General features: G+C 39.5%; 1 protein-coding gene across 1 annotated transcript; it reads right to left on the minus strand.

Annotated features, from left to right (window-relative positions):
• Positions 1-2,244: 2,244 nt before the first annotated feature.
• On the minus strand, positions 2,245-12,097 carry LOC311097317 (uncharacterized protein; the record flags this gene model as incomplete). The annotated part of the gene is made up of 2 exons (XM_084136901.1): positions 11,227-12,097; positions 2,245-2,391 (listed from the first exon to the last, which is right to left on the minus strand). The coding sequence occupies exons 1-2, from the start codon at positions 11,467-11,469 to the stop codon at positions 2,245-2,247; spliced, it is 390 nt and encodes a 129-aa protein (XP_083993027.1). The 5' UTR covers positions 11,470-12,097.
• Between the last annotated feature and the right edge of the window lie 512 nt (positions 12,098-12,609).

Genomic DNA, 12,609 nt, shown 5'->3' on the forward strand with positions numbered 1-12,609 from the left:
GACAAATTACAAGCCCCGCCCACTTCGAAAACTCAACGGCCATTCTACCATTTTATTCTGTTTCTGTCTCTCTCTCTGTGTATGTGTGTGTGTGTGTGTGTGTGTGTGTGAGAGAGAGAGAGTTTCAGCGAATATTTGTGGTTTGTCGCGACGCCTGCGGTCAATGCAGATGAGGTTTGACAGAATGTAAAACATAATATAAAATCTAAGCTGTAGTTTTGAATAACTAATATCATTTACCTGACATATGAACACCTCTTTGCAGTTTCATTCATGTTCAGGGAATTGCTTTGCATGTGTCTTTATGATAACATGACTACTAAGTCCATTGGCATATACATAATTCCAATGGTGTATTTTACAACTTCCACAACATAACCCCCCGGTTTCATAGACAAGGTTTAAGCCTAGTCCTATAGGCTAAAATGCATGTTTGAGCTGTTTTACCTGAAAGCAACTTGCACTGACAGATAGAACTAATAAAATATGTGCCATTGTTTTGTCAGTAATGTTTTTTTTTTTTTTTTCTAGGACACGTTTATAAAAGCTACTTAAATGCCCTAATTGAACTAAGGCCTAACCCCAAACCTGAAACCTGTTTGTGAAACCAGGCTTTTGTATTACAAATTAATTGAATTTTGTGTGTTTAGTGCGCCCCCTACAAACCAACAAGTGGAATGACATCCAGTGACAAACAGCAAAGTTATAGGCCTAATAAAAAAAATATTATTTAGGTAAAAACACAGCACTTTATTATCGGATGATGTTTAACAGTATGTTTCGCAGGAATATTGTGCTTGGAATGGCTATAAGGACCGTTTGCCATTTTGGTCAAAATGATTTTCTCATATGCCGTGTAGCTAATCAATATCTGATTATAGTAACTCACTGTACTGTGTTTTTTTCTTCTTTAAGCTCAGTCTTGGCACAATCTGCCCTAAATAGGTAGGATATTTAATCATATATTTCCAGAGTGTACTATGCTAATGTTATGCACACATATTAAACACCCTGTTACACACACAGACACAAAACACTGAGACTAATTACAAAAATATGATGAAAAACAACAAACGGTGATGATCCAAGCGGGGCCAGACAGATCCCTCTATAATTATAATCAGAGCTCCCAGTAAAATGATCATTATCATATTATTGTAATCAGACGCTGTGTGCTGAGAAACCCCGTCGGCTCTCTGCAGAGAGTTATGACAGAAGATGGAAAAGCAAATCCAGCAGGCAAAGCTAACATGGAAGCTATTGATATTAGTGCCAATCAACATTTTCAGAGATATGGGAAAGATGAGGGAACACACACACACACACACACATGTGTGTTTACTATATTAAAAGTCACATATTTCTGAGTTTAGCTTATATGATTACTAGGGAAAATCATCATTTTCCCCCCTTGCATAAAACCCTAAATGTATATTTAATATAGCCCAAATATAAATGCAACAATATAATATTATATATTATTTGAGGAAAATTGCTCCCTTCTTACTTTCCCAGCAGTTCTGTTATAATATTGGTCTCTGCTGTTTGTCCAATATAAAAAAGTACATTAAACAGTTTAGTTCACTCAAATCACAGTCAAATAATTAAATCTAAAAGACAAACTTAATGCAGGATCTTTATTGTCACGTATAATTCCATGAAGAACCTTTAATATCCATGGAATCTTTCCATTCCACAAAAAGGTTCTTAACAGATTATTAAAATGTTCACTGCTCACTGAAAGGTTAATCTATGTTCTTCTATGGCATTGCGCTGAAAAAACAACAACCTGGTAACACTTTACAATAAGGTTCATTAGTTAACATTAGTTAATGTATTAACTAACATGAGCAATGCGTTTGTTACTGTATTTGTTCATCTTTGTTAACGTTAGTTAATAAAAATAAAGCTGTTCATTGTTTGTTCATGTTAGTTCACAGTGCATTTACTAATGTTAACAAGATTTTAATAAAGTATTAGTAAATGTTGAAATTAACATTAACAAAGATTAATAAATGCTGTATAAGTGCAGTTCCTTATTAGTTCATGCTAACTAATGTTAACTAATGAACCTTATTGTAAAGTGTTACCAAAAACCTTTCTTCATTTTTGTCTGGTTTAAAGCATAAAAAATGCAGTGATGTGAAGTTTTAATATTAAATGTCATTTTGCCTCTTGAGTAAAAGTGTCTCGTTTTGGCGATGTTTGTTTATTTTGCAGTGTGAAGTGATGTCATCTGAGTGTCTAATGCGAGGTGTGACCTTCTGCAGAGAGACTCACCGTGAAGCCAATGCCCACAGTAGCAGTGAAGGATCCTGGGATGAATTTACCCTGGTCAAACTGCACTAACAGAGACGTCTTCCCCACTCCACTGTCTCCAACTAGTATAGTCTGCAACAGACAGACATGAACAGATGGATGGGCTTAATGAAGGTATTGTGACACTTTTGTGGATCAAATTTACTCTTTCCCTGCCAGCGTTTTTGATCATTTTCAGAAAGTTTTCATGGCCCCCAGAATACATTGTTGTATGAATATCTGAACATGCAATTTATAAAAGTAAGAACAGAGCCTCTGCTTTTAAACAACAAAACACGTTTTATTCTAGCTTCATGCATTCATTTATAATCAACACTTAAAAAAGCAGAGGAAGAAAATCAAAGACTGTATCCAGATGGGATTCAGAACGCTGATTAAAACACAGATGGAGTAGATCGAGTCCATCAACACCCCTAAAGCTTCACAGTCCTGGGTCGACATTTCAATCAGTAACATTAGGCAGATTTGATTTATATGTGGTTTAATGTTAATGATCGCGTTATTTTACATATGCATATGATTACATATGATATGTTTCTGCATCTTCTTCGTGTATAACCGTTGCGCTTGTGTCTTTCGCAGAGGTGGACATTAACAAAGTGTATTTACTTGAGTACTGTACTTAAGTACACTTTTTGAGTATCTGTACTTTACCTGAGTTTTTTTTTTTCTGGAAACTTTTTACTTTAATTTCACTACATTTGAAAGACAAATATCATACTTTTTACTCCACTACAATTCTGTCAAGGTCCTTGAGTAGAAAGTAGTAATGTCAGTCAGGGGATGATTTTGGTTGGAAATTAAAGTCAGGTTGACGTCACAACACGACTGTTGGTTTCTGACGTCAACCTGATTTTCATTTTCAACCACAATACGTCTGTCCAACGTTGGAGATTAATGTCAATCTGGCGTTGGATTCTGACACCAACCTGATTTTCATTTTCAACGTTGGGTTTGGTCTTCTAAATGCAAATTTTGTCATTGTTTTGGAGCACACTAGCTTATAGACAACAGTAAGGCTAACACATTCATACTAAAAGCCAAACATTTTTAAATAGGGCACTTTTTGAGGGAACAGCCATTTGGGTGTCCGAAACCATTGTAGACGTTATTGAGTGCACTTATTCAGTCTCACATTCAATCCCACTACTGGAACTGTGTTCTAGAAATAAATTTGATATTGATATGAGGGTAGGAAGGCAGGCATAGATTCAGAGGCATAAGGTACTGTAGGTATTACATACAACAATAATAAAACAATGCATTGACATTTACTTTTTACTTTTGATACTTAAGTACTTTTAAAAATAAGTACTTCTGTACTTTTACTTAAGTAAAAATCGATCTTTACAACTTTTACTTGTAACGGAGTAATATTTGACCAGTAGTATCTGTACTTTCACTCAAGTAAGGAAGTTGTGTACTTTGTCCACCTCGTGTCTTTCGTCTTTTGCAGTGTCTCGCGCATGACACGGCGTACTAAAAATGTGGCGCTCAAGTTAAAATTAGTTCAACTTTTGAAAAACGCGTTTTTTCCCCCATTCCACAGATGCCACTTAGTTTATGCGACAACAATGTACTAAAAACGGAAAAGTTTTTCCTTTGCGTTTTTCACGTACAGATGACAACTTTGTCAAAATGATCCCGTTCACTCTGATCCACAAAAACACTGCATTATTATTAATGCCAGGCCAGTAGATGGCGATGTCACTCTGTACCGAAACACTACGTGCCTATAGACTGGACACATAATATGCATGCGCATGACGTCACCGTTTTCACAAATTCACACGACGATAACGGTGTCGCTTTCAAAAACTTGCACTGTGCAACATTTTTTCAAAAGTTTGCGTTTTGAGGGCCCCAAAACGGCGTTGTCGTGTAAATGAACAGCCAGAACACATAAAAGGTTTTCTGTTTTAGTTGAAAATGGTGTTGTGTAAACGGCCCCTTAGACAGCATAATTGCAAACTCAGGGAGCATTTCTTTACACAACACCGTTTTCAACTAAAACGGAAAATTTTCTATACATTTTGGCCGTTTATTTATTTACACGACAACGGCGTTAGTAGGTTTCACAGATTTGCGAAAAACGCAAAGGATCATTGTCATGTTATGGTCAAACATGGTTGTAGGGTTTTGCTGGATCAGTGTGTTCACCCTATTCATTGGGACAGTGCCTATGTCTAAATTCTGTTTGGGGCTATTGCATTTTTGTTGTCATATTACATTATTTTTTCTGTGCTTAGATATGAAACTATAATGGAAAACATTTGAACATAAACAGCAAAATAAGCGACAGGGTTCAGATATTTTTTCACAACCTTCTGCTAAAAACACAGTGTAAAGTACATGTGTACCATAAACAAACACGGAATAATCAAGCATAATCAAATGTCTTAATTTCCCTTTTGCTGCGTTCTCTCATCTACGTAGCGTGATTTAAATGTGAAGAAAAACGAGCCTCAGCTTTAGGATGGAAGAGATGACCATAGCTAGTGTTGTAGAGACAGATTAGTCACTTTCATGTTGCCACCTGCTACTGGCGTCAACAGGAATTAGTTGGGGGGACAGAAAGCAGCTCTGCTCACTCACAGCTTTCTCATCAAGAGATCAGTCAGGGTGTTTGATGATGCTGTTTTCAAAGGCAAGATCACTACTACTAGCCTGTTGCTCATACATGGGGTTTAACCTATGAAATCACGCAGCTTTTTTGGGGGGGGGGGGGGGGGGGTACTATAACCACGATCAGATGGATGGTAATAAAATGGGTGAAAAAACATACCGAATATCATAGGTTGTGAGACCTGAGGGTGGGCTCTTTTGACTCTGGTCAGTTAGCAATCACTTCAACAACCCAGAACAATAAGCACCTAAGAATCTGCATAGCAACACCCTGGAACTTCTCAGAACACTCTTGCAACCACTTGGAGACACCCTAGCAACAACCCAAACATCTAGAAACAGCATAACAACATGGCGAGACACCCTAGTAACCATCTAGATATGCCCTAAAACAAGAATGATCTAGCAGCCACCTAGAAATGGCCTAGCAAATTTCAGAACAAATTAACACTTGCATAGCAACACCCTGGCAACCAGCCAGTACATCATAGCAACTACAATGCCCATCACCCTAAAAACTACCTTGAAACGCCCACATTTCTATCTGGAACACCCTAGCAATCATCTAGAAATGGCACTCCAATAGCACTTTAGCAACCACCTAGAAATGCCCTAGCAACACTCAGAACACCTTCACTTCTGCATAGCAACACCATAGCAACCAATAGTACATTATAGCCTGTACATTATAGAAATGCATCATACAAATGATCCAGAAACAACTAACAACCCCAAGAAAACCTAGAAATGCCCTAGTAACATTTGGAGAAGTTTATCATCTGCAATTCTGCATAGCAACACCATGGCAGTGTGGCAACCACCCAGTAAATCATAACCCCTTAGAAATGCTTTAGGAACCAACCTAACATCCTACACACTACAAAGAAATGCCCTAACATCTGGAACACCTGAGTAAACACCTAGTAACACTCTAGCAACCACCCAAAACACCATCTAGGAACACTATGTAACCATCAAAAAACCCCAGCAACAACCCTCAGCTACTCACATCCTACAAATGACCTAGAAATGCCCTAACATCCTTCCGGAACACCCAAGCAACCATCTAGTAACACGGAGCAACCATCAAATCCCCCCTAGCAACACTCAGAACACCTTCACATATGCATAGCAATACCCTGGCAACAACAGAGTAAATCATAGTTAAAACCTAGAAACTCCCAACACCCTACAATCTACTTAGAAATACTCTAACAACCACTAAGACCCTAGCCACCAGCTAGAAAAGCCCTAGCAACAATCAGAACAACATCTGCATAGCAATGCACCGTCAACCACCAAGTACATTATAGCAAACACCTAAAAATAATCTAACAACTGACCTCACACCCAACAAATGACCTAGAAATGCCCTAACATTCACCTAACATCCAAGCAAACATCTAGTAACACTGAGCAACCATCAAATCCCCCCTAGCAACATCAGAACACCTTCACATGTGCTTAGCAATACCCTGGCAACAACCGAGTAAATCATAGTTAAAACCTAGAAAGGACCAACACCCTACAATCTACCTAGAAAAAACACTCTAACAACCACCAAGACCCTAGCAACAGTGCTTTCTGGTTATATGTCAGAACACCGGCTCAGTATTGGCCGGCTCCTGCGTCAGCATCACACGCAAGCGTAATGGTGATCACATGACCAGCGTCGGCCAATAGTGAGGCAGCAATCATCAGAAATGATCTTTAAACTCTGAGCCGTTGTCTTCTTTCTGCCTTCTTTTTTTTATGTCTGAGTGAAAGGCGTAAGGGGATGAACAAAGAATGACCACGTAATTTCCTCATTAGCTTCACATGGAATGTTACCACGACAAAGCTAGGCAGCGACAACAGGAATATCTTACTATTGCTGTTATTAATATGATACAAATAAATGTACATTTATAATGACGTTTTTAAATATGCTTTATATATGTCTGTGTGTTCCTAATCTGTTCTTAAAGTCCCCCTGTAGTCAATAATTTTATCCCTTAAAACTAATCTTTGATATCTAAAATTACATATTTAAACGTTTTTTTTCCTTGAAAAAACAAATCTTCATGTCTTAAAATAGCTTAAATGTAACTCTACACCCTTGCCTCATTTAGTATACGTGGTTCTATGAATATGCAAATGAGCCCCGCCTCCACTCACTCACACCAGCTCAGAGATCCACTGGTTGACGATCACACGTTGATCTGATTGGTTACAAGGTCGTTTGTGACGTCAGAAACACCAGCGATTTCAAACCGTGTTTTTGAGACTGTCTTTGGTTCACTGCAGTTTTAAGGAGAAAATACTCAGCAATGGTGTCGACTTATGAATTTGCACATGGTTTGTCTTAAAGCATATTAAAAACACCACATAGACACATAAACAACATTAAAAGCTTGATTTTCACCACAGGGGGACTTTAACTTTATAAGTTAAGCATTAAACACATAAAGCATTAAACACATTTCTTACCTATGAAACTTTTATAAAAATAATCTGAAATGACGAAAATGTGTGTAATATATCACAATGAAACAAAAAGTCTTGAATTATTCTGTTTATTACATTAACTCCAACTCTTTAAAATGAATCGTGAGGACTTGTCACCCTGGGTCACATGACCATAAACAATTAAATTACTTCCTTGAAGTGACCATGTGCCCTTCGCTTATGGGCTTGTGGAAGGGGCCCTTGGTGAGGTAGGGCAACCACTGAAATTGGGAGCTTCGTCCCTCGTCTGCCGAGACGTAATCAGTGTCCTGCATTTCAATTATGTCTGTTTTTTTTTTTTTCTTCCGTGAAATCACAATACCACAATAAGAAATATAATCCTAAAAATGGGATTGCCGTTTAAAAATCCATTTACAATATTCGCAGGAAAATAACCAACCAATGAATTCGTAGAGAAGGATTTTCCTGCTGATGCTGGATGAAGCAAAGCAACCAGTGTGGACCTCATCAAAACTCATTACATAAAGCTACATCGGCCAGGACAACAAAAACATACAAGTCCAAGATCCGGTACAAATGCATTTATTGTTTGGCATCTAATAAAGGAAAATAGTTGCTACTTAACCCTTGGGTTGTGTTCGGGTCATTTTGACCCGGAGAGGATTTTCCCGTACCCAAAAATGCTAGGTAATGTTATTGCATTGGACTAAAATTTACTGACTTTACTCACCCAGTGTCTGACAACTTCACAAAATCTATTTTGATACTTTTTGTAATTTGTTGTGTCCAACCCTGTTTAATCAGGGTTGGAGCTAAACTGTGCAGGACAGCGGCCCTCCAGGACCGAGTTTGAGAAACCCTGCCCAACGTTGAAGGGATTCAGTTGGTCACTTTCGTCGGGAACGTTCCCAAAGTGCCCTTCAAGTGTTCAATTCTCCCATATCTCACACTCGCTCCATCTTTAAAAGCGCCACATCTCTGTGGGGTCTGACCGAGGACGTGGGCATCATCCTGAACTGGTTGCCATGGTTACCACACCCGGCCAGAGCTTGCAAAAGCACATGTTCGCCCCGGCATTTATCAGCTGGAGGGCAGACTGTTGGTTGTTCTCCGCTTAGTTTAATCTAGTGTCTCCTAGCTTTGAGAGTCAAATGGCATTGTTTTACACGGCTAAACAAACGAATACCTGCGGGATGATTTCAGGAGATGAATCGTGTCGAACTCAGAGCCCACGGGCTTTCAAACTCTTATTATTATTTCATACGAATCTCATCCGTGCATGACATTCCTTAAATCCCTCATTGCTCATTCAGCTTTGAAATGCGTGATTAAGGAAGAACACAACGGAACAAACCACACGAGGCACATGACGGGGGACACGGGATGCCATTACCATGGCGACGCACGCATTCCCGCAGCCAAAGTCTGTGCGGGAAAAAATGGGTGATATGGGTTCACAATATGATATATAGGAATAATTAGCAATATTTAGGCCTACCTAAATGTATTTGCTCTAAAGCATTGTAATATGTGTAGAATGGCCAATCATCTCAGCCAAAATAATCTCATTGCAGTGTACTTTGCTGTTTAATTGAATAACTACACAAAACGTTTTCTAAGCAGTTCTGAATGAGTGTCACGATTAGTGAACGTTTTTCCATGCAGCGTTTAAATAATAGAAAACAACAACATGAAACAGAGTCAACGCCCTCACGCAGAGCAACTGATGTGTTGCACAACTAATGTTTCTTTAATAAACTCATTTCCTGTCGTCCTTCCTCACCACATCCACGTTAAAAAAGGAACAAATCATCTGTAGTTAGTTATGTAGTAAACACAGTATGAAAACAATAGCCCAATATGAGGTTTACATTCTTAAAAATGGTTCTTTACTAGGTATAGTAAAGAATAATCTTCTTAACAAGAACCTGAATTTGGTTCTTGTGTTGAATAATTCATGATATTACATTATGGGTTCTTCAGACCAATTTATTGGTATCTATTTAGAGAGAACCAGAGAATAAAAAGTTCTTAAAGTATAACTTTAAAAGGTTCTTCAGTCACATCGGGCTGTTTTAGGATTGAACTGGAATCTTTCAGTACAGGTGGTTGGCCTGGTTTGTGATCTCAGTGTGAGCGACGGATGAAGAATCCCACAAAACATCACCAATAAATCGATCACACAGTGGGGAGAACAAGTATTTGATACACTGCCAATTTTGCAGGTTTTCCCACTTACAAAGCATGTAGAAGTCTGTAATTTTTATCATAGATACTCTTCAACTGTGAGAGACGGAATCTAAAACAAAAATCCAGAAAATCACATTGTATGATTTTTAAGTAATTAATTTGCATTTTATTGCATGACATAAGTATTTGATTACCTACCAACCAGTAAGAATTCCGGCTCTCACAGACCTGTTAGTTTTTCTTTAAGAAGCCCTCCTGTTCTCCACTCATTACCTGTATTAACTGCACCTGTTTGAACTCGTTACCTGTATAAAAGACACCTGTCCACACACTCAATCAAACAGACTTTAACCTCTCCACAATGGCAAGACCAGAGAGCTGTGTAAGGACATCAGGGATAAAATACAGACCTCTACATGCTTTGTAAGTAGGAAAACCTGCAAAATCGGCAGTGTATCAAATACTTGTTCAATATACAACACAACCTCTCTCACAACTCCAGTCACCCCTCAGGATGAGTACAACACCTCCCTGGACTAAAGGCGGTGTGTAAATCATGCAGTCGTGTCCAGTGTTGTACTGGTTTAATCTCTAGCACTGACTGTGAAACTGTGGGAGTGTGACTTTCTGCCCGAGAGCCATAATCACAGCTGATTCAGCTTTTAATAGAAACCAGCAGAACAGACACAAACAGATATATAGACAGACAGACAGACAGACAGACATTGGGCCCTATCATACACCCGGCGCAATACAGTGCCAAGAGTGACAAGTGTGTTTTGCTAGTTTCAGCCCGACGCAGTTATCATTTTCACGTTCTGCGCCACATTGTTTAAATAGCAAATGCATTTGCGCCCATTTGTGCGCCCATGGGCTGCTGGTCTGAAACCGAGGTGTGTTCAGGAGCATAGTTGGACCGTTGCTATTTTGAGGAAACTGAAATAGACTGCAATATTTTTTTTGTTATTTAAAGAGCGTGTTAGTAATGTGCGCCTAGACGCGGGTCCACAACTTGCGTAGATTCTGCTTATTAAACACACAGGGGTTCGCAGCAGCACACAAACATGGCAAATATTTCAAATAAAAGGATTACAATGTAAAAGATTATTATTGTGTACATAAAGATATGGTGGAATCCGGCTTGTCCCGTAGATGTTCTGCTTGCGCACTTTTACCTCGCGCATGAGCAGATCCGTTTGCGCTCTGGAGACGCGTTCGTTCTTTCCACTATCAAATTCCGTCATGTAAATAGCGAATCTGCCATGGCGCGAGCGCAACTGGCATTTAAAGGGAATGGGAGACGAGGCTCTGACTGGTTTAACGCACGCTGCGCCCAAAACACACCCATTACTCATTAAGAGAATAGGGACAACCCTTTTAGACCATGTGCCGGGCGCGCCGACCACTTTTCCCGTTGTTAAACTTGCAAAAGTGGATTCGGACACGACCTAAGTGAACTTGTGCCCTGCGCTTTAGACCATGCGTTTAGATTGTTAAAATAGGACCCATAGATAGATAGAACAGACAGACAGACAAACATGGATAGACAGATAGATAAACAAACATATAGACAGGCATACAGACAGATAGAAAGATATAGACAGACAGACAGACAGATAGATAGATGAGGATGGTAGTGTTCACCTTATGCATGAGCTGCTCATTGTATGTGAGTGTGAGTGAGCTGGTGGAGAGTGAGCTGGTCTGTCCCTCCTCTGTGTCGGTGTCCACTGGAGAGGAGCCGTAAGCGCTGTCAGGATCAGCAGGATCTCCCGGCTCCACCGGCTCTCCCCGCTCCACCGGCTCCACCGCCTCCAGGTCTGAAGAGCTCTCCATCACCAGCTCCATGTGCGAGGAGCTCCTCAACAGCAGATCTTTCACAGTCATGGAGAGGAACTCAGCGTCTCTTATCTCGTCCCGTCTCTGATGCGTGACTCGCGCCACAGAGTCTTATAACCTGATGAAGTTTGCGCTGATAAATATTTAACAGTAGTGCTTCCTGTGGCGTACAGAACAGGGCGTTGTACAAAACTGAGACAAAACGTTCTGGGTCATTCCTGCGGCGTAGAACCTTTTGAGCAAGGACGCTTTTAAAAATGAATTTGCTTGCGTCGTACCAAGTGAAGGATTGACAGAACTTTGCCAGACAACAAATAAACAAGGCATGACTGACTTGATTTCACATCTTTATTGTGGCATCATGTGTCATCTGTTGCTGTCCATCAGCCCTAAAATAAGGCTCTGGTTCAGTGTGTACCGAACTTTTAGTTTAGAACTGGTGTTTGCATCCCACAGAGACCCGGTGAGACTGATAATGATGATGAAGGTAAAACAAAAGCTGAAGCAGCATTCTCTCAAACTCTCACTGACAGGTTAAAATAGGACTTTAAATACAAAAATAGCATTCATTCATTCATTCATTCTTTACATCCTCATTCCACTCGTTTCTCTTGATACCAAAAAAGCTTCACACGAAGCATGTACACGAAGAGAAAAAGTACACTTTAAAACCCAACGCAACAAAGACAGAGTTTTCTGATCAGTAAATCAAAACCTGAAAGAACCCCTTTGTAACATGGGGGGGCACTTGAAATCTACCGTAAAAGAAGCATGATACGAGTCAAATAAAAGCAGCATGTCGCACAAGACACATTTGTTTTGACTTATGTTTCTTAGTGACGTCTTCACTGGAAGGCGATAAAGCACAATAGCACACATGACAAGAAATGGACAAATGTGGGCGGTAAAAAAAAAAAAAAAAGTGACAACCAGCCATACACATTTAAATAGAAACGGATCTTTTCCAATTCCGACTGCATTTTGTCATTTAAAGGGACAGTTCTCCCAAAATGTTAATTCTGCCATCATTTACTCAGCCTCATGTTCCAAACCGAAATACTTTCTTCTGTGGAAGGCAAAAGGAAGCAGAATGGTTATAAGCTGATGTTTTGCATCCTTGTCAATAAAAGACAAGACCACCCCATACAGCTCATATGACTCGTGCACTGTATTTCAAATCTTTCATAT

This window comes from Abramis brama (assembly GCF_963993115.1).
Source record: "Abramis brama genome assembly, chromosome: 1".
In the NCBI taxonomy this organism is placed as follows: Eukaryota; Metazoa; Chordata; class Actinopteri; order Cypriniformes; family Leuciscidae; genus Abramis; species Abramis brama.